This window comes from Macrotis lagotis, chromosome X (assembly GCF_037893015.1).
Source record: "Macrotis lagotis isolate mMagLag1 chromosome X, bilby.v1.9.chrom.fasta, whole genome shotgun sequence".
Classification (NCBI taxonomy): domain Eukaryota; kingdom Metazoa; phylum Chordata; class Mammalia; order Peramelemorphia; family Peramelidae; genus Macrotis; species Macrotis lagotis.
The window spans coordinates 490,364,651-490,387,488 of NC_133666.1; the positions used below are offsets into that span (position 1 = coordinate 490,364,651).

Below are 22,838 nucleotides of genomic sequence, written 5' to 3' on the forward strand. Positions count from 1 at the left end.
AATTTTTGTTACTCATTTTTTTCTTTCCTATTTTCCCTATTTTCCCATAAATCATTTTTATTATTCTTGTCTTTCTTCCAGATATCCATTTCCCTTTTTTGTCACATATTATATTGTTTTCCCTATCTCACAATCCATTCCTTCACTCTGAGTTTGAAAAAATTTTGGTAGAAGAAGGATGTTTCTAATATACAGTTTAAAAAAATATTTATTTAAAGGTTAAGTGACTTGCCCAAGGTCACATGGCAAGGTAATTGTTAAGTGTCTCTGAGGCTGGATTTGAACTCAGGTCATCCTGACTTCAGGGCCAATGCTCTATCCCCCTGTGCCACCTAGCTGCCCCCACACTTTCAAAGAGATACAAAATAGAATGAATGGAAAGCAGAAAAAAGGAAAAGGGTTGACTTTGGACGATTTCTTAAAGGTACTGTTTTCTTATTACTTTCTCACTGCTAGCTTAAATGAAACAGATTCAGATAGACTTGAACCAGATGTAGAAAAGATTATTGAGGACCTATCTTCTCCCAAGCACTTTACTCATTTCTAGAAAAAAAATGAAATAGCCCCTGCCCTTAAGGAGCTTACATTTTATTGGATGCTATTTATCACTGACATCCTTTCTCCCTCTCCAGTATTGAAAAGCATTGTAAAGAAACAGTTAATTAATCAGAATTTCCTCACTGCATGGACAGATGGACCCAAGACTTGAATTTACAAGTTTTCTGAAGACAGGATATGAATGCACATATGAAATGCAAAAATTTTTAATTTGACATTTTACTTCTTAAATGTTTGAATAATATACATATATATATATATATATATATATATATATATATATATATATATATATATATATATATACTGATGTACTGATTTTTTTTAGGTTTCTGCAAGGCAAATGTGGTCAAGTGGTTTGCCCAAGGACACACAGTTAGGTAATTATTAATTGTCTGAGGTCGGATTTGAACCCAGGTACTCCTGACTCTAGGGCTGGTGCTCTATCCACTGCACCACCTAGCTGCCCCATAACTGAATTTTTAAAGAATAATTTATGTTTTCTTAATAGCATGCAAAAGCACAAGACCTGGTCCAATGTTGGAGAGAAATTAACAAAATATTATAAACTGTAGAATTGATTAATTATTGTAGAAAAAAGTAGTCAGTATGTTACACATTTTCACAAATGAGCTAAAAAAGTTTCCTTTTATAACATCTTTCTAATAGGAAAGGAGGGATTATTGAATGGGAATAAGCCGCTTTCAGCTTAGGGAACTTTCAGAGAAATCATTTAGCCATCAGTACCAATCCCCTTCCTCAAATATTTATTTCTCTGCCAGGGATAAAAATATTTACCACTGCTTTGGACAAACAATAAATGAGTATGGTCTCATATACAAGTAATATTTTACTTCCAAATTCTTGCTTGTATTGATCCCACTATGGTTAGGTTTTATGAATGTTATTTATTCATCTGCATTATATCTTCTCCATTTGCTCCTTAAAAATAAAGATTTCCTTGGAACCAATTCATGCCTACCAGTCTATAATTTGGGGCATAATATTTGTTTTAATCTAATAAATTATTTTTAAAAGCAATTTAAGGCACAAGCTATCTATTTGATTCCTCACAGATTTACCAATATGGCTACCACCTAATATTGTTTTATAAAGCTTCAGGTAGACTGAATATAAACACCAGAATAACCCAGTCACATTCTTTAGATAGAGGCCATCTCTATCCTCATGAAGTAAATGAACTGCAGCATGGCTGATCTCTCAGAAGCACTTAATGATGGATGTAAGCTCTCTATACCATCCATTTGGCTGCACTGAATCAGCTGTGTTATGGTTCATTCATTTTGTGCATTTGAGACAAGTCCCACACTGAAATGTAGAAGATATTCAATTCCCTTTGGGTCTTTTGCTTGATTATTGTTAGACCCTGGGCAAATGGCCCAGTGCATATTTTCATTGCTGATTTATTCATCTCTGAACCTCTTTGTTCCAGTGGACACAACCATTTTTTTAAAGGACTTGTTTTCTGTGTTGAACTGATATAATAGTACTATTTGCTCTTTTGCTACTTTGTATCTTTCAGAAAAGCAATTTTAAATTAATTCAGACTAGGATTCAACATAAATGAATAAAGAAACTCAATATATGTGACTTTTTCCCCCTTTTAAATTCAAAAGTTAAAATTTCAGGATATTAATTTCTTTCTTATACAATATAAAAGTATTATGTATTTTTTACTTGATGTCCCTAAAGTGTAACTTCTGTGAAGCATATAGATTAATTTATATATATATATATATATATATATATATATATATTATTTCCTAAGGACAGCACTGCAAAAATATTTTTTCTATATATATATATATATTCTGTATAAATATATATGTATATATAATCTGTATATATATATCTAAACACATTGTTCTGCTTATATATAATATATGTATATCTATCTATCTATCTATCTATCTATCTATCTATCCATACCTGCCACTTTAAATTCTATATAATATATTTTTAAAAAAACTATACAAGTAATTGTTTCTGGGATCTCTTTTGGAAAAGTTATTAAAAACAAGGTCACCTCAATAAAAAAGGCTTTTTTAGTCTAGAAAATATAAATGGAAACATGATCTAGTGATGTTCTGTAAGTATTTATAAAAGACAATAATATGATTTACAAAGATCTTTAAAGATGGATGGAAACTTGTTAATCTGCTTGTCCAACCTGTTATTCAGTATGTCTCCCCTCTACTGTGTCCTTGAGAGATCAACATCTAGCCTCTGATTATTTAGACTACATCCACAGGCATAATAAAATATTTTCATTAACATTATGGGTCAGGACATAATCCCTCTTTCCCAATTAAAAAAAAAGATAAGAAAAATGAATCCAACAGAGATCTCCCCTATAAGCTTTTTGACTTCTTATTTGACTACCTGGAATCAAAACAGTAAATTGAATGAAAATAACTTATGTCTAATGTGAAATGTATACTATGTCTAAGGAAATTTTAAATAAGGGATATTAAATAGTTTTTAGGTCATAATTCTTTGATATTTTTCTCATTATTCAAAGCAATCATATATTTTTTGAGGATTTATCTATTTGCTTAGCTGCAACTTGAATAGAAGTAGAATCATTTAAAATATATTTCTAGTGTTTTCTAGTTAAAACTTAGCAAGATTTTAAAACTGACATTCAAATATACATATGTAGAAAATTATTTTTAAATTAATTTTAGCTCTGCAAATTATGGAAACATTTTTCTATGGGAGCAGGGGACTGATATCTATCTGTACACACATATATTTATTTTTATATGTAATGACTTTGACTTATATGCATATATGTGGATATATATATATATATATATATATATATATATATATATATATATATATGAATTTGGATATGTTCCTGGATTTTCAAAGGAGAATTAAATAGAACCTAAGGATTGTTTCTACATGGTCAAGTAATCAAAATAATCCATACAATCACAGAATTTTTTAGTTGGAAGGGATTTTGGTGATTATCATCTGATCTAATCCACATCTAAAGGAATCCACAGTAAAACAAATTTTTAAAAAATAGCTTATTATGCTGGAAAATATCCATTATGGGTATTTTTGAGGTAGTTTAGTGCATATATGTTTTAAATGAATCAAGCCAAAATTTCTTTTTTGTAATTTCTATCAATTGGTTCTAGTATCTCTTATTGGGCTAAAAGATAATGAGAATAATCCTTATTTACTCTTCAAACATTTGAATAATTATCATTCCCCTCCTCAGTCTTCACTAAGTTAAACACCCAACTGATATTTATATGAAATGTAGTCAAGACCTTTCACTATTCTGGCTGTTTCCTTAGCATGCTCTACAGTTTCTTGATATCCTTCTAATACTGTTGTGCTCACCACTAAATATGGGCTTCCAGATGTGTTCTGACAAAAGAAAAAAACTTCTGGATAATCTGCTTATTTTTTTGCAAAATAGTCCAAGATTGCATTAGTTTGCTTTTTCTTGCCATATTACAATAAATCACACAGAATTTGTAGTCAGCTAAAAATCTTAATTTTTTTTTATTTCTAACTGTGCTTCCTTCATTTCTGAAGTTGCTTCTTTGATTCTAAAGTAAAATATTACATTGATACTTATTGAATTTCTTCTTATTAAATAAAATCCAATGAGCTAACCTATCAGGATCTTTTTTGTATACTGACCACATCATCTAATGTTTTAGCCAATCTTTTCTGCAGATATTGTACTTTCTGTAAATTTGATAAGCTTCCATGCCTTTATATGTCACTAGATATGTTAACTATTATAGGAAAAATACAGATTTTTGTACCATTCCACTAGAGACTTTCTGCCAATCTCTAATTATTAAAAATTATTCCGTACAACTAGTTTTACATTTCCAATCCAGCTCATCTTATTATTGTCCATCTCACATCACTCCATCTTTTCTAAATTAATAACATGAATTACTTTATCAAGTTTTTGCTTAAAACAATACTTATGCATTATTTCCCTGATCTGTCCTATCTAAAGTCTAGATACCTGAACAAAAAGAGAAAAAAAGCATAGTCTAAAGTGATTTGCTATATTTGTTTGAAAAGCAATCAATTTTCTTTTCTATTTATTCACTGATCATCTTTTCAATAGTTCTTTCTAGAATTTTCCTTTAAAAAATGTAAGTTCACTTTCTGATAGGTTTTAGAATCTGTTTCCCCCCCCCATCTTTTTTTTTAATTCAACAGAATATTTGCTCTTTTCTGGGTAATAGCACTTTTCTAATTTTTATATTCTTTCAAGTAGCATAGACAGACTGAAGATGTTTATTTCATTTAGTACTAGAAGATATAATTTTTCCAGGTTGCACAATTTGAATTTTCAAGAATAATTAGGAACTCTCTCATCATATATATCCCTTCTTATCTTAGATATCTACTTCCCATTAGCTATTTTTATTCTGTCATTTTCAGTTTAAAAATAATTTTCCTTTCAAGAAAATACAGAAGTACAGAACAAAAAGAGAAGGAAAAAGTCAGTCATGATAGAATATTGGATAGGGATTATCTGAACTACCAAAAATTCAAGCTTGGGCAGCATGGTGGTATCATCGATTACATTTTCTATTTCCAAAATGATAAATTAGAGGAAATAAACCATGATGACTTTCTCAGTTTTCAAAGCACTATCAATGCACCCTATAAAAAAATGGGAATCCTGCTTTAGGAATCTGTTGCTTTCTGAAACTCCATTAAGCCTTCTATGAAAGTTGTTATAAATCTTCATCAGACACACAAACCAATAAATAATGACATGTTTCCATGCATACAAATATCAGGGAGATTCTATTTTTATTACTTTCTATATTTTTAGTTGTCAGAGATTGTTTCCTACTGAACCTTGAGCTTTCTCTGTCTCTTCTTTTTCCTTATTTCTGTCTCTCTCATCAATGAATTGCATGCTGAGGAACCAAGAAAACAAAATCTACATCATCCCCTGAAAAATATCTTTATATTTTATACTTGAAGAGTTGGAAAAGATTTAAGTTTACCTAGATCAATACATACTGAAAGGAATAAATTTGTTCTTCAATATCCCCAAATATGTTTATACCTTCCATCAGTCAACTAAAAAGCATTTACATATACTATGAGCCAAATGTTGGACTAGATTCTGGAGGTATTTTAATCAACTGGAAGGTCTGGGTAACATTGTTTAGTGAGAATATTCTCTGGTATTGAAAGAATTTCACAGGGGAAGTCCCTGGGTTACAGCTCACTTAGGATTATGTCACATAAAGATGAAGGAATAATGCTTGATAGTAAGCCCAACCATGTAGACAATTGTGTTTTATTTTACGTTCACTTATTTTCTGTTTAATGGATAACAGAAGACTTTGCCTGGTGATGTGGTACTCAATATTACTATAGACTTATGAACATTTCACCCTTAGGCATCCTTTCACCTTCCCAGACATAAGGGCTTCTTTATACCTTTTGGACAACAAAAGGGGACAATCAACTTGGTTTCAGTCAATATCAAAGGAGACAAGAGATAGAGTTAGCATTCAAATGAATAGAGGTAATATTACCCACACAGAGCCTTACTGTACACTGGATAACTGCATCCTTAAAAACTAAGCCACCTTCTTTTATATCCTTTTGCTTATGATGATTCATTTATCTCTTTTTTAAGGCAAATGAAAAGAGGCCCATGATATAGGAATATAGTGACCAAAGTAATAATAATAATAATAATAATAATAATAATAATAATAATAATAATGATGATGATGATGATGATGATGATGATGATAATGCTAATATGCAGCATCTATACAGCATTTTAAAGTTTGTGAAGTGCTTTATAAATATTGTCTTCTATTTTATTCTAATAGAAACACTGAGAGGTAGGCACACTATGATGTCCATTTTACACATAAGGAAATTAAGGCAGATGATGATTAACACAGTCCAGGGTTACATAGCTTGGAAATATCTAAAGGGCAATTTGAACTTAAGTCTTCCTACCTTCTGGTTCAGCACCACCTGGCTACCTTAAAAACAACACAAAACAATAATAACCGAAGAAGACCTAAATTTTTTTACTCAAGGAGCTTACTTTATTCTTAAGGAGAGTGGGCACAACATTTACACAGGTTAGAAAAAACTACAACACATACACAAAAAAAAAACCTCTGAGAGGCACTGAAAGATATAAATAAATCAAGTATTAGAAATACTACTTGAACTTAGCTTAGGACAAAGGCACAGTTTCTAGCAGGTAAAGATTGGAAGAGAGACTACTCTAGTCATGTGACATGTTATGAAAAGACTCAAGGATGGGAGATGAAATTTGGCTCATGAAGATGACCAATTTGACTAGACTATACACTGGAAAAAATGGAGAATAATGTGTAAGATTCCTAGAAAGGTCATAGCTACATCAAAATTATGAAGGGCTTCAGATACAGTTATCTTAAAATGGAGTCACTAGTGCTTTTTTGTCAAATAATGACAAATGATGCTTTAGGAAGATCATTATGTGAGCTGTATCAAAAATGGAGAAAGGATAAGGATTTGATTCTGGGACACAAAATTTGAAGTGATAAAAATTAGTTCAAATAAAAGGTGCTGATAACTTGAAGAAAAGATACAAGATTCTGTGATTATAAATATTAGTAAATGTGTTTTCTATTTCAAGGAAAAGAAGACTTTAGGAAGAGGTGTATAATGTGGGAGGGGATAAAGAAGGAAGATAATGAATTTTGCTAAATTTGAGATGTCAACAGGATATCCAAAACTAAATTTCTAAAATGATGCTACTGGACTGAAAAACTCAGGAAAAAATTAGTCAGTCATTTCATATATATATATATATATATATATATATTTATATATATATATGTAAAGAGAGAGACAGAGAGAGAGAGAGAGAGAGAGAGACATACATATATTTGTATACACACACACACATACACACACACACACACACACACACACACACACACACACACACACACACACGAGGGCTTGAGGAATTCCAGTAGCAGAGAACTCCAAAGATAGACAACCTTACTTTTGGACAACCATTTCAATTTATTTTAAAAAATTTTCAATCAGGACCCAAGTTAGTAAAGTAGATAGAGTGCTGGGGCTGGAATCAGACTATATTTTCAGTGTAAGCATTTACATCCTGCAAATTAACAAATGCTAGAAATCTGAACTTGATTTATTGTTCTGTGGATTACTTAGATTGAAGACAGTGGTGGTGAAAATATTAAATATTAAGAATGCAGTTTAACTTTAAAAATGTGTGCATACATTTTTTTCTGGAAGGCAATGGGATTAGGCAACTTGCTCAAAGTCATACAGCTAGGTAATTAATTAAGTGCCTGAGGTCAATTTGAATTCAGGTCCTCCTGATTCCAAGGCCAGAGCCCTATCCACTGTGCCACCTAGTTGCCCCATTGGTGCATTCATTTATTCAGATACCCTATTAGTAAACATTTACTAACATTTTCGAAGTTATGTTTCTTTGTTATCTTAATCAATTGAACAAAGTATTAAGAGATTTAAGAGTTTAGTCCTTAATCTACTTGAAAGACTCATAAGAGTTTTTGATTTTGATTGAAAGACAACACCAAAAAGGAACCATCTTGTGAGTGATTGAAAAGATCAAGTCACACCTCTTGGGCTATAAATATCTAATATAAATTTATATCTAATATAATTATACATAAATATATATTTTATCAAGTATCAAAATATCTAAATAATAATAATTAACTATTTATAGAGCTTACTATGGACAAGTATTGTGCTTAAATATTTTATAATTGTTACCTTCTTTAATCTTCATAACAACACTGCAAGTTAGGTACTATTATTACCTCCCTTATACAGATGAGGAAACTGAGGCTAACAGAAGTTAAAGGACTTGTACAGGGTCACACAGTCAGTAAGTATCTGAGGCAGAATTTGAAATCAGAAGTATCTTGACTCCAAACCCAGTCCATCACTTTGCTGCCTCTAATATAGTACATAATAATATATAAAAAAGATAGTTCAAGGCTGAGCTGACTTTAGCACTTGCCAGGAGGGTATTAAAGATGTATTTTTGCCTATACAAGACATTAATCAGAAAGATTAGAGATGGAGATGTCAGGGAAAATTTTACTTTTCTGACAATATATATTAATAGAGAGGAGGTTTCAGTGGGACAAAATACATCCAGAAGATGCATTGAGCACAAACATAAACATACCTTAGAGAAGCATCTTCAAAGAGCATGACTCCTTGTACCAGAGAAGACTGCTAGCTAAGGACTTAATAAATGTCTTCCAGTAATGAAGAGTTATGAGTATATTTGTGGCCTCATTTGTCCTATAGATGAATATGTCACTTATATTGTACTTTAAATTTGAGTCCAGTATCCCCAGGGAACTTGTGTGTCCAAGGAGAGAGTGTGCTCCTAATTTGTAGGAATATTTTGTTCTTACTATGTCGTATTAGTAAATACCTGTGCTAAAAATTAATTGAAGCTACTGACTGATAATTGATTTAATCTCCTGAAGAGGTTCATAAGTAAAATATTATAAACAGTTCCCCTCAGGGTTATCTCAAGAACCCTGAGAAAAGTAGAAGTTAACCACCCTCTCATGATCTGATCTGTTGAGAGATGACGAAATAGTTCTTAAGTGGATTTTACAAGAACATATATATTGCTGCTTGGCCTTTTGGCTAAGATCAAGTATACAAGTATATATATATATATATATATATATATATATATATATATATATATATATATATTTCTTATCTCTGTAAATAAGGATATTTGCAAAATAATGGGATGGAGGAAGGAGCCCCAGGAAAGCCGTAAAATAGCAGGCAACAACTTTTTAATTTTCCTCTTACTTTTACTTGAAACCTATTATAGATGGGTATGATCCTTCATGAAGCTTCTCTCAAGATTAAATATTTTTTCCTAATGAGTTTTTGTTAAGTAGGAATACTTTTTCAGTCTCCTTGCCATTTGGAACTTTCCTTTCTGGGTGTTTCAAGGTCACTATTATCCCTTTTTTTAACATAATTGGGCACAATTTTCAGTTATGGTCTGATTGGGAAGAAGAAATTAATTAGCTCCTTGCTTCAACTCACCGTTTATTAACTGAAAGCTTTTTTGGACTCAGTTTTAGCAGCTAATACAACAGCAATCTCTTTATGATTCAGATCTATGAAATAAATATGGCATCTATACTATTATTGAAATTATTGATAAAAATGTTGCACATAAGAGTCTAAGCTTGAGAAGTTGCTCTTCACTTTATACCTCTCTGAAAGTTCATATTTATCCACAACTTATAACAGCTATAGTCAATAAACTCATTCTAAACCCATATATATTTTCCAAATGGATTTCAGTGCTTTGTCAAATATCTTTTTTAACCTTTTAATAAAGAAAATGAAACTAGTCTGACATGACTTGGTCTTAATACAGGCTAACTTGTAGTAAAAATATTAATTTTTCTAGATAGTCACAATCCATCTAAGTCCTAAGAAATATAGAATGGTCTTTCTAATGTGACAATTTTTTTGACTTAATAAAAATTCAATTGATTTATACCAAAAATGATATCAAACTCTTTTTGAATTCTATGATAGAAGTATGCCATTAATGCCTAGAGATATGGAAATGGAATCTGTAACACTTGAGCTCTCTACTTACTAGTTCTAAGACAAGTCACCTGTCTTTTCAGAGATTAATTTTCCTCATCATAAAATAAAAACAGTAATTGAACCTCTTACACAAGTCTGTTATGAGAATGAAATGAGAGAATCCATGTATAATGCTTTGCCAGTCTTAAAGCTATATAATACATGTGACACCATATAGAGCTACTATACAAATTGCTGTTCTTTCTTTGATAACCGAGTTTTGTTTCAATAAGCTATAAAAAAGGTAATAACAACCAAAATTATCTACCATTAAAAGTTACATGTCCATCATCAACCTCATTCTTTCCAACTTTTGATGTTTTTCTCAATGTCAACATTGTTGACAGCATTTCATAATAATTGTGAGGTTAGTAATTCTTTTTATTGTCATTAAGGAAAAATATATACTGTAAAATCCTTTTGTCACTAGAATCAAATGGATATCACTTTTTGGAAGGTAATGTGAATCTCTCCTATTTACATATGGAGCATATCTGCTATTTGGATAATACTGGATCTAGTTTTATAAAATAGATTTGATGTTAAATTACCATAAGAAAGGCTGACAACTCCTCCAACTATGTGGGAGGATAATACTGAGGTTGTCATTACCAGCTTGCAGTGTATCTAACTGAAAATACACTGTGGATAGTGTTTGCAAGAGAAGGGCGACACACATTTATTTTTTAAATTATTAAAATATTTATATTTTTAAATTTTTATACTTTTATCAACGCAAAAATAACCTTCAAATACTGTAAATTTTTTTTAAAAGCAATTACTGATGAAATGAAAGAAAAAAAGAAATATAAGTTATTCCAACAGAAGAGCTAACATTGTCTGTAATGTCACTAGGCACAGAGGAAGACTACACTTTAAAAATAGAAGCAGTGTTCTGAATAAAATTTTGTTGGTCACTGAATATAATGGGAATTTTGGAGCAGACCAGCTCATCTAACATGGAGTCACACTCAGTCTGAATGAAGGCATCTTAATAAATAGGAGTAGGTTTCTTCCTATTGTGTGCATAGCCAGGAAAAAAAAAAATTCTGTTTTCATAAACTAAATGGGACAGTCACTCTCTTTTCTTGTAGTTTATTCACAGTTTACCTACAACCAGGGAACCTTGAACTGACTAGATAGAGGGAAGGGTCTTTTGTTCCTTTCCCCTTCCTTTTCTCTTTGGCCCTGAGAATCAAGTAAGGAGTGTATTTTGCTTTATTTCACTTGTCCTTGGCTTTGGTGCAGGTCATGTACTGGAATATCACTAGAAATAAGCATTTAAGCCACTATGAATCTGCAGCAAGGGTTCCAGGATTGATATTATATCCAGGCTACCTTTCTGACATTGATATTCATTTAACCATCTGGATCTTAGCTCCTCATCTGGAAAATGAACAGATGAACTAATTGTCATTTATCATCCCTTCTAACTCTTAGTGTGTGATGTTCAAACAAAGAGATGCATCAGAAACTCTAAGAAAGGGCTATTTCAGACTGAGGCAACAAGTAAGCATTGGATCATGGCAGTAGAGAAGGAAATAAGCACATCTGCTCTGAATTAGGTCCTGTGCTAAATGCTTTACAAATATTATCCCATGTAATCTTCATCATAACTTGAGAAATAGGTACTAATACTATCCTTATTAATAATTAAGGAAACTGAGGTACAGACAAGATTACATGCCTTTCCTAGGATCATTCAGCTACTTATAATTAACTAATAATTACTACATTAGCCATGTATAAAAAATGTGTTTCATTATGCATTTTGAAGCCTATCACCTATCATCTGGCTAGTGATTGGTGACATTAAACTATAGATTAAATTGAAATTTTGGGATCATCATTAAATTTCAGTTTTTAATTTTATCTTTGTTGTTCAATTATATCTGATTCCTCATGATCCCATAAAAATACTTAGCAAAGATACTGAAGTGATTTGAGATTTCCTTCTCCAGTGTAAAGGTTAAGGCAGAGAATTTTGAAATGACTTTTCCAGGGTCACACAGCTAGTTAAGTGACTGAGACTGCATTTGAATATAGGTCTTCTTGGCTCCAGGCCCAGAACTCTATTCATTGTATCACCTAGTTGCCTATTGGAAAGAAGGTGCCTATTAGAAGAGCAACAAAAATCTCCCAACCTTTGAATTTGGGGTAATTGTGAATGATTTCTATCAAATTTAGTCATTTAATGTCATTTTTACTTTATTCTTTAATATTTAAAGAATAAAAATAATTATATAAGAAAAAGTTGAAGATGAATCTGGCCTGGAATCAGGAAGACCTGAGTTCAAATCGAGCCTCAGCTACTTCTTAAATGTGTGACCCTTAGCAAATTTACTTTAATCTTTACACTGGAGAAGGAAATGGCAAATGAAAAACTGAAATTCACTGATGATCTCCAAATTTCAATTTTATCAATAGTTTAATGCCACAACCTTTAGCCAGACAGGTGATAGACTCCAAATGCAAAATGCAACTTTTTTTTGAAAATGACCAGGACAATACAGAAAACTGAATCAAATTTTCAAAAAAAAAAAAAAAAAAAAAACAAGTCATTCCCCAATTGACAAATGGTCAAAGGACATGCAAAGACAATTTACAGATGAGGAAATTAAAGCAATCCATAGTCAAATGAAAAATTATTCTAAATCATTACTTATTAGAGAAATGAAAATTAAAGCATCTCTGAGGTACCACCTCACACGTCTCAGACTGACAAATATGACCAGAAAGGACAATGATCAATGTGGGAAGGGATGTGGGAAATCTGGGAAAATAATACTTTGTTGTTGGAGCTGTGAAGTCATTCAACTTTTCTGGAGAGCAGTTTGTAATTACACTCAAAGGGAAACAAAAATGTATATGCCCTCTGATCCAGCAATACCACTACTAGGTCTATAACCTGAAGAGATTATGAAAAAGGGTGAAAACATCACTTTACACAAAAATATTCATAGCAGCCCTGTTTGTGGTGGCAAAGAATTGTAAATTAAGTAAATGTCCTTCAACTGGGGAATGATTTAACAAACTGTGGTATTTGTAGGCCATGGAACACTATTCTATTAGAAACCAGGAGGGATGGGAATTCGAGGATTTGCATGAACTGATGCTGAGCGAGATGAGCAGAACCAGACAAAACATTGCACATCCTAACAGCAACATGGAGGTTATGATCAACCTTGATGTACTTGCTCATCTCATCAGTGCAACAATCAGGAACAATTCTGAGGTATCTACAATGGAGAATGTCATCTGTATCCAGAGAAATAATTGTGGAGTTTTAATAAAGACCAAAGACTATTTAAAAAAAAAAACGATATTTTATTATGTAATTTTGCTATCTCTTATACTTTATTTTTTTCTTTAAAGACATGATTTATCTCTCATCACATTCAACTTACATCAATGTATACCACAGAAATAATGTAAAGTCTAAAAGACTGCCTTCTGTGGGGGGTGGGGGGAGGGAAGCAAGATTAGGGGAAAAATTGTAAAACTTAAAATAAATAAAATCTTCCTATGAAAAAAATAACCTGGGCAGGAAATGATTTTGTTATATATATATATATATATATATATATATATATATATATATATATATAAAAATATATTATATATATGTATGTATATACACACACACAGACAATTATCTTATTTTTAATTTTTATATTTTTTTAAAAATTGGGCTGGGTAGTAGGATTGCAAAATACTAGATTCTTATAAAAATAAATAAATAAATTTAGTCAATAGTTTTTCAGTGGTATAGAACTCCATTAGTAAACTCCTCAGTGAGACAGTATCAGATTAAAAGGTAAGTGGGAAATATTTAACAAAATAAATAAAAATACAAAAGGCTTAATTCTAATATATGATTTTCTAAGTCACAATTCATACTTATGGATCAATTTTTATATGAGTTCTATACCATTCTTTCAAAACACTTCTCATGAAAGTGACATGGAAAACTTTGATATTTACCTTCCTAGATTACTATGTTTAAATAAAAGTGAAATTTACAAAACTTCTTTATCTGAAGAAGGGTATGTCCTAAGATAATACCAAAATAGGCAATAATAAATCTTTGAATAAATGAAACATTACTCTAAATAATATTTAAGTAATAGCTTTTGTTTTGGGGTTCACATTAGAAAGGAGAAATGAATGAAAATGAGAAACAGATAGGCAGAAAGATCAAGGTAAATTGTATTTTATGTTTATCAACACAAGTTAGAGATTCTCCTTAGCAAGTCAAAGGGGGGACTAGAGAGAAAACTTACTTTGCTCTATGTATTACAGAAAATATTTTTATCTCTTTTAAGTGGAAAATGGGTTATTCTTCCTAAGAGGAAGAAAGGGGACCACAATTTATTAAGTACCTTTCTATTATAAGCCTGGCACTACATTAAATGTTTACAAATATTATATCCTTTGATTATTAAAACAACACTAGGAGGTAGGTGCTATTATTATCACCCTAATTTTATTGTTGAGCAAAGTGAGATATATGGTGCATTCTTGTAATGAGCAGCTTATCTCATAAACAATATTACCAGAGAACCAGGAGCCAAGGAGCTAGGATGATGTTTGTACAATAGGAAAGTGTATTAAGCAGCCTTAAAGGAGGAAGCAGGTCTTTCCTTACAATATGTAGACTCCTTGGATCCAAAGTACCATTTGTCTCATATCCTACTTATAGCTCAGTTATAGTTTCATGTCATGTGATATCCATCACAGATTTACTTTCTTCATGTAATGATTTTTCTCAGTTGTCAGAACAAGCTGTATCCTTGTCATTAGCTCTTATGTGTTCAGATAATATAAATGAAACAAACTCAAAAATCAATCTAAACACTGATCTATATAAATATAATGTTGAACAGAATTTCCTTTTTAAATAGTACCATTTAAGTCAAATTTCAAGATAAATTTTATTCTTTTTTATTCTATGATGATTAATACTTTGAATCAAAGAAGACATTTAATTGACCTAATTAATTAAATGACTGTTTATTGAAATTAATAGAACAAAGTTATGTAAAGAGCCAGTACAGATATTTTAATAGGATTCATTGCCAGAAGGAATCAGGAACCAGAAGGAAATATTTGCATAAGAAAGTTAGAAATTCAGGATAGATAGCAACTGTGATAATTATAGTAACAGATCAAGTTAAATGAATTTTTCAAAACTCAGTTGGTCAGATAACTATTTTTGTTTGATCCTATTATATTTCTGAGTATGGCATACATTTTAGAGATGTTGATTATTTTAAAACAATGCAGAAAATACTAGAATCAATTTAATGAAATTATTAAGAATTTTTGGATGAAAATCAGGAGATTATGAGTTCAGCCCTATTTTCTACTGGTGAGTGTGAATTTATGTGTCAATAGAATAAAAGTTTTCTTCAACAACAGGGCTTAAATCACAGAATTGTAGAATTTCAGAATTTCAGAGGAATGGAGTGGTCATTTAATCTAAATGAACAAAAAATTAACTCTCTTCTTTAATGCATGGGACAAGGGGTTACCTTCCACTCACTGTGGAAAATCTCCAGAGGATAATAAACCACTGCCTCTCTACCCTGTTTATTTCCCTTTTGTTTGGGCTCTAGTTGGAAGCTTTTTTTATTTTGGTTTGTTTTTGTTTTTCTTTTTGTATCCATTCTACATTTGCCTCTTTTATTCATTTCACTCTTTTTACCTTCTACTCACTGATCCTGATTCTTTCTTCTGGGACTAAAGAGAACAAGTACTGCCTCTCTTCCATAGGAAAGGTTTTCAAGTACATGAAGATAGCTTTCCTGTTACTTGGAGCCTTGTCTTCTCCAGACTAAACATCTTGAGTTTGATCTTCATGTAATACAGAATCAAACTTCTTCACCTTAGGGTTCCCTTGATAAATTGAATTCCTCAACCCCAAAACAATCCTCTAGAAATGGTCTGACACTTTAAATTTTTCTATATTCCCTAATATTTAGTTATTATTACTATTGAATTCAACTAAATTAGTCAAGTCTCAGTTTCATCATCTCAAAATAGTAAAAATCAAACTTTTCCAAAATATAATCTATGGAAAAAATAACTCATATAAATGTGAGATGTTTTAATTCAAAAACTGGTTAGGCTGCCATCCCACTTTGCAGGTGTAACATAAATAGATATGATAACTTTGAGACAAAGTTCTTAGCAGCAAGATATTGTATATCTTTCATAAATCAAGACAGTGATCACTGTCAGGGTAAAAAGAAATTTAAAAATTAGTATATGGAGGAGTCTCTATAAGAATAGTTCAATGGAGAGGAAATTGAAGCATAGTAAGAGTGGATTATTTGTCAAAGACCACACAAGTTATAATGTCAGAAGTCTTTCTTATATCCTTAGCATTCTTTCATCAGAGTTTGCACAGATTTCTGAATTTTTAAACATTTTTTATTTATTTTTGTTTATTTTTTTTTTAGTTTTTACAAGATAGAGGGGTTAAGTGACTTGCACAAGGTCACACAACTTAGGCAATTATTATGTGTCTCAGATCACATTTGAACTCAGATCCTCCTGACTTCAGGGCCGGTGCTCTATCCACTGAGCCACCCAAGCTGCCCACATAAAATTCATTTTTAAATGAGAGATACACTTGACAGAAAAATGTATAAAATAATTCTAATGAAAATGAGGAACTTATAATTGTCTAACTTTGCAGTAAGCTTTAGCATTCTCTCTCAGCAATACACTTTCAACTTCTCCTTTGAGTTCTTATAAATTTAGGCATTCATATTTTCTTTGTTGTTGTTGTTGTCAATTAGTATTTATTTGGCATTTTAAGTTTTTCAAAGTGCTTTACAAAGCACTTTTGATCATTTTATTCTCTCAACATTCCTGGGAAGTCATTATGATTACGTTTTTTTTTTTTTATTGAGGAGGAAATTCTGGCAGACAGATATACAATGATTTGCCCACAGTCACAAAGCCAGTTAAGTGTCTGAGGCATAATATAAATTAGACTCTTTCTGACTAAACAGTTCAGCACTCTGTTTACTGTTCCACCTTGCTGGCATCACATTTACATGATTGTGTATGATTTAAAAACTAAGTTAAATGTTCATATTTTCCAATAATCCTAAATTCTTTGAATATTTAATGGAACAAAAAAATAGTGATTCTTTCACTGTACAAATATCACAGAAATAGAAAAAAGAATGGGGATTATTTTCAGTGAGATTCTTAACAATATATCATGTGTTTATTTGCTAAAGAAAGTGACAATTCCTGTAACACAATTAAGTTGGGAGGCGATAAAGTAATGATTATCACATTAGGTAAGGAAGTTTGTGAGTTCTATTTCTAAAGTAAAAAATGTCTTGATAAAAAAGGCATTATGATATGAGAAGAATAGTAGACACGGTTTTCAGAGGCCTGGGCTCCAATTTTGGCTATGAAATTTTCTTTATGACCTTAGGTGTTTTTTTTAATGTTTTTCATTAATCAAATGAAGAGATTGGAATGAACTATCTCTAAGGCTCATTCTAAACTTCAGATTCCAATATAAGACTTTTTTTTAGGTTTTTTTGCAAGGCAAATGGCGTTAAGTGGCTTGCCCAAGGCCACACAGCTAGGTAAATATTAAGTGTCTGAGACCAGATTTGAACCCAAGTACTCCCGACTCCAGGGCCGGTGCCTTATCCACTATGCCACCTAGCTGCCCCCTCATATAAGACTTTAAGACATATTGAGATACTACTCCTACTACTAATAACAATTAATTACCCTCCCATACTTTTCTGACATTCAGCTGGGAAGTAAACTTGTTGAATATTTAAGAGTTGCTAAAATGGCAAGGATATTTTTGAAATATATGTGTCAGACACAAGCTGATCACTCATTTCTTGTGCTGTAGTCTGCTTTCCTATCCAAAAGCCTACTTTGTTATTATTAATATTTACTTACCTGTCTGAAAGAAAATTTAATAATTTGTAATACTAATGCAAAATATAATAATGCAAATAGTATAAATATAAAATGATGCAAATTAATAATAAAAATAAAATATTACAAAAGTTGTTAATACTCATTAAGATGGCACCATCCGGAAAACTCAAATACTACCTATGTCAACTGATGAGAAGTCCCTGATTTCTACATCTGAAGTTCCTGTTAAAAGATTCATGCTGCCCATTTCAGAATGGTCCCCTGGTTATTTTTCCTTCTTTTTCTGCTTTCAGAATGATGCATATCTGAAGGATTTGCAAATTCAATCCCGTCTGGATGATCTGATTATTTCCAAGTGTTGATTAAAGACAACACTCTACAGTCAAAGTGTTTCATCTTAGAGTGACTTTGATCTTAGGTATGTAGTATCAGTAGTCAGCACATTTCTTGTGACTGTAGAAAATTCATCTCTGTGAAAATGTATAGATAACATGACACAGAGGGGATTTTTGACAGAAACAACAAAATATGCATTTAGACTTTTAGTTTATAGTTGATAAATTTATGGTTTGAAATACATTGGGAAAATACATTCAGGTTACACTCATCACTCAGAAAAAAGTGACAGTTCATCAGCAATTCATGAACATAGAAGATTAGTGGGGGTTTTTTGTTTGTTTGTTTTTTTTAGGTTTTTGCAAGGCAAATGTGGTTAAAGTGGCTTGCCCAAGGCCACACAGCTAGGTAATTATTAAGTGTCTGAGACCAGATTTGAACTCAGATACTCCTGACTCCAAGGCCAGTGCTTTATCTACTACGCCACCTAGCCACCCCTGGATTAGTGGTTTTTAAAAATATTTCTTTTTTTCCAGATAAACATCACAGACTGTTAATTTGGCAAAATCAGAATATTTTCTCCTGATAATTTTCAAAAGATGACTTATAGTAATATTTATAGTTAGGGTTCAGAAAGTTTTTAATTCAAAGCATTGCCTTTTATATCTTGAAACCCAGATTAATAGAAATATCTAGAATAATATAATATGCCATAATATCTATTATACTTGTATTAATAAAATTCATTAATTAATTGTAGAAGGAATCACTGGTAGAACAAACATTAGAGATGTAGATCAAGTCAAGGATAAGATCTTTTGTGTATCTGAAGAATTCAAATACTTGTCCAATTCCTATGACAAAAAAAATTTATTACCTTTAAATCATTTATTTAATTTTAAAAGTTAAAAAATTTTTTTCTTATATTGATAAGTAATATGATTGTTGAAAACGTCTACATTTTGCTCATCATTACATTCTCTAGGGACAAATAGAAATTATTCTTTCTTCTGTGAGACAATCCTTTAAATGTTTGAAGGCAAGTATCATATCTTCTCTAGATACAATTTCTGATTTCCTCAGTTGAAATTCAAGAAATATAATCTTGAGACCTTTTACTGACCTGGGCATATCCATCCTATTTATCCTACTTTATGTATTTCAAAATATTAATCCAAGAAAAGGTCCATAAGTTTTCCTTGACTGCTAAAGGTGTCCATAATACTAAGTGCAAGGACAAGCTATCAAATCCTGGAGGTTTTAATCATTTCATGTTCAGAAACTTTGCTCTAAGTCTTACTGTTCTCATTGTTGAGCAACTCATATGGTCCATTATATTTAAACATGTTCCAGTTAGATTTTACTTTGTTTCTAGCCTACCACCTCATCGCAGGTGCATCCTTGTTGATCTATTTCCTCTCTCTTCCTATGCCTGTTCTGTAACTATAATCAAATCAATATACCATTGCATTGCAAAAGGTTGTTTTAATCTACCCCCTTAGAATTCCATTCATTGTATAGCTTAACCAACTAAAATCCCATGCCCTAGATACCACTTCTTTAACTTTTTTTGCCTTTACCTACTACAAAGTAAGTTTCTTGAGGTCAGGAGCTATATTTGTTTCTGTACGTATTCCTATCCTTAGCATTTTACACAGTTTTTGACTCAAAATAAATGTTTAATACATGTACAAACCTTCCTTCCCTTCTATTTCCTTCCTTCCTTCCTTCCTTCCTTCCTTCCTTCCTTCCTTCCTTCCTTCCTTCCTTCCTTTCCTTCCTTCCTTCCTTCCTTCCTTCCTTCCTTCCTTCCTTCCTTCCTTCCTTCCTTCCTTCCTTCCTTCCTTTCTTCCTTCTTTCCTCCTTCCTATTATTAAATCAGCTAAAAGCTTATCTACCATGCTCAATACATTCTTTAATCATATTTGTAGTACTCTTCCTTTGATAATCACTTAAGTCAAGTAAAGTTCAACTTACAATTAAATGTAATTATGGGAACTTTGATTTATTTGAAAATTATAACTGTGTAACATAGATTGTGAAAAATTCTAATAGGAAAATTTTTAAGAGACAATGACAAATGGAACACTACCGTTATATTAGAAACCAGGAGGGATGGGAATTCAGGGAAGCCTAGAGGGATTTGTATGAACTGATGCTGAGCGAGATGAGCGGAACCAGAAAAACATTGTACACCCTAACAGCAACATGGGGGCAATGATCAATTGATGGACTTGTTGATGGACTCATTCCTTCCATCAGTGCAACAATCAGGGACAATTTGGGGCTGTCTGCAATGGAGAATACTGTCTGTATCCAGAGAAAAACTGTGGAGTTTGAACAAAGACCAAGGACTATTAGCTTTAATTTAGAAAAAATAAAATCAACTGATATTTTATTGTCTGATCTTGCTGTTTCTTATACTTTTTGTTTCTTCCTTAAGGATATGATTTCTCTCTCATGGAAACAATGTAAAGAGTGGTAAATTGCCTTCGTGGAGGGTGGGGGGGAAGTAAGATTAGGGGAAACATTGTAAAACTCAAAGTAAATAAAATCTTTATAATTCAAAAATTCAAAAAAAAAAGAATGACAAATGCATGACTTTTTAAAAGAAATACATGTGATTTATTATTGTGCCTTGTAGATATCTATGAAGACAGTTGACCTGCTATCATACAACATTCATTGTTGTAATATAACAACACTGATCACAAAACTTGCGAAGTATGTCAAAAAATACTTAGTCAAATGATTATAGAAATCAAGATATACTATATTTAATATTTTTGTCAGTTATTTAAATGGAAATTTGGAGGCACACATTAGACCCTCAGATACTGAAAAGTTGGAAGCTGCTGCATACCCAATGGGTTATAACACTGGACTTAGAGCCAGGAAGATACAAGCTTAAATTTGGTCTCAGAAACTTATTTAGTTGTGTGACCTTGGGCAAGTCATTTAATCTCTGCCTCCATTTTTTTCATTTAAAATAAGGATAGCAACATTACCTATCTCCCATGGTTGGTGTGACAGTAAAATGAGATATTTGTAAAGTGTTTCACAGACCATAATATATTATATAAGTAGTAGATATTATGATGGTGATGAAGATGATGATTTTAGCAATCTGGATAGCATAAGTAGCATAAGGATACTTGAAATGCTTGATAAAATATTCATATATGAACAATAATAGATATTTCAGTCTCTTATTAGTAATAAAGACAAACAGATAAATATCCATGCCATGTCCTACTAATGATAAGCCAAGGCAAAGATGATACCTTTTTGCTTTTATTGTCTTTTAGTCTCGCTTTTTATTCACAATTATTTATTTCAATCATCCAAGGTTTGACTTTGTGGTTATATTTTTTGTTTCCTCTTTCTGATCAATGTTTAGAACACTATGCTCTAACAGCCAATGGTTATAAACAATGTTTCAAAGGAATCTACTTCTTCAATTCTCATTTTTCTGGGAAAAAAAGAGCCACAATTCTCTTCTCTATTTATTTTTATACAAAAATGTGTGTCCCACTGACATTGCAATTTAATATGTTGTTTGAAATTTTGTTCACTTTCAGTCTTTCTAAGAAATCTCTCTTTTGTCTGTTCTAATTAAGTCATGATAGTGATAATCTTAAATGAACATGACTAAATGGAAACTTTCTGAAGACAATTGTGCAAATAACATTTTTTATCCAGGTTTAAAAAAAATGACTTAAACTTCATTAAAAGGCATTACATCACTTATATAAAAGAGCTAATTCAAAATTCAAACAAGTCATCACTTCCCCAATGAAATATATGAACCATCTAAAACAAGAACATGACATCCTGTCTAATATAAATAATTGAAATGTAATACTTGACTGTCATCTGCCAATATAACACAAATGAAGAGAATAAAAGAACTCAGGGATTTTAAACAACTTATTACAGAATACCCTGCCATGCTCAAACTGCAGAACGAAAATACAATCAACAGTTTGTGAGGTTTGCATTGATAAAACATATTCGATGGACAGACAATCTAGTTCATAAAATCTTACGTTCTTGGAAGGATGTGAAGAGCATCTGGAATCGACTGTTTCGACTGCCCTCATCTGCCCACATGCGGATTACCCCAAGACCTGTGCGCAGCATCACATCATTAGCCACTGTACTACAAAACTTAGCTTTCAAATCCTCTACGGAGCTGCTTCCATCATAGACGGCCACAAAATTCCTTTTGCATTCATTTGAATTTTGCATCTCATAGTCCAAGAATCGTAAATAAATCTGAAAAAAAGTCAAATAATTTCTATAAATCAAAATAT

The 22,838-nt window shown here is 31.6% G+C and overlaps 1 protein-coding gene across 1 annotated transcript in view; it reads right to left on the minus strand.

Annotated features, from left to right (window-relative positions):
• NETO1 (neuropilin and tolloid like 1) overlaps window positions 1-22,838 on the minus strand; it is a 263,184-nt gene that overhangs the window by 107,281 nt on the left and 133,065 nt on the right. The window contains exon 7 of the mRNA XM_074200098.1: window positions 22,572-22,800. Within this exon, the coding sequence (XP_074056199.1) occupies window positions 22,572-22,800 (229 nt within the window). The remainder of the gene's footprint in view (window positions 1-22,571; window positions 22,801-22,838) is intronic.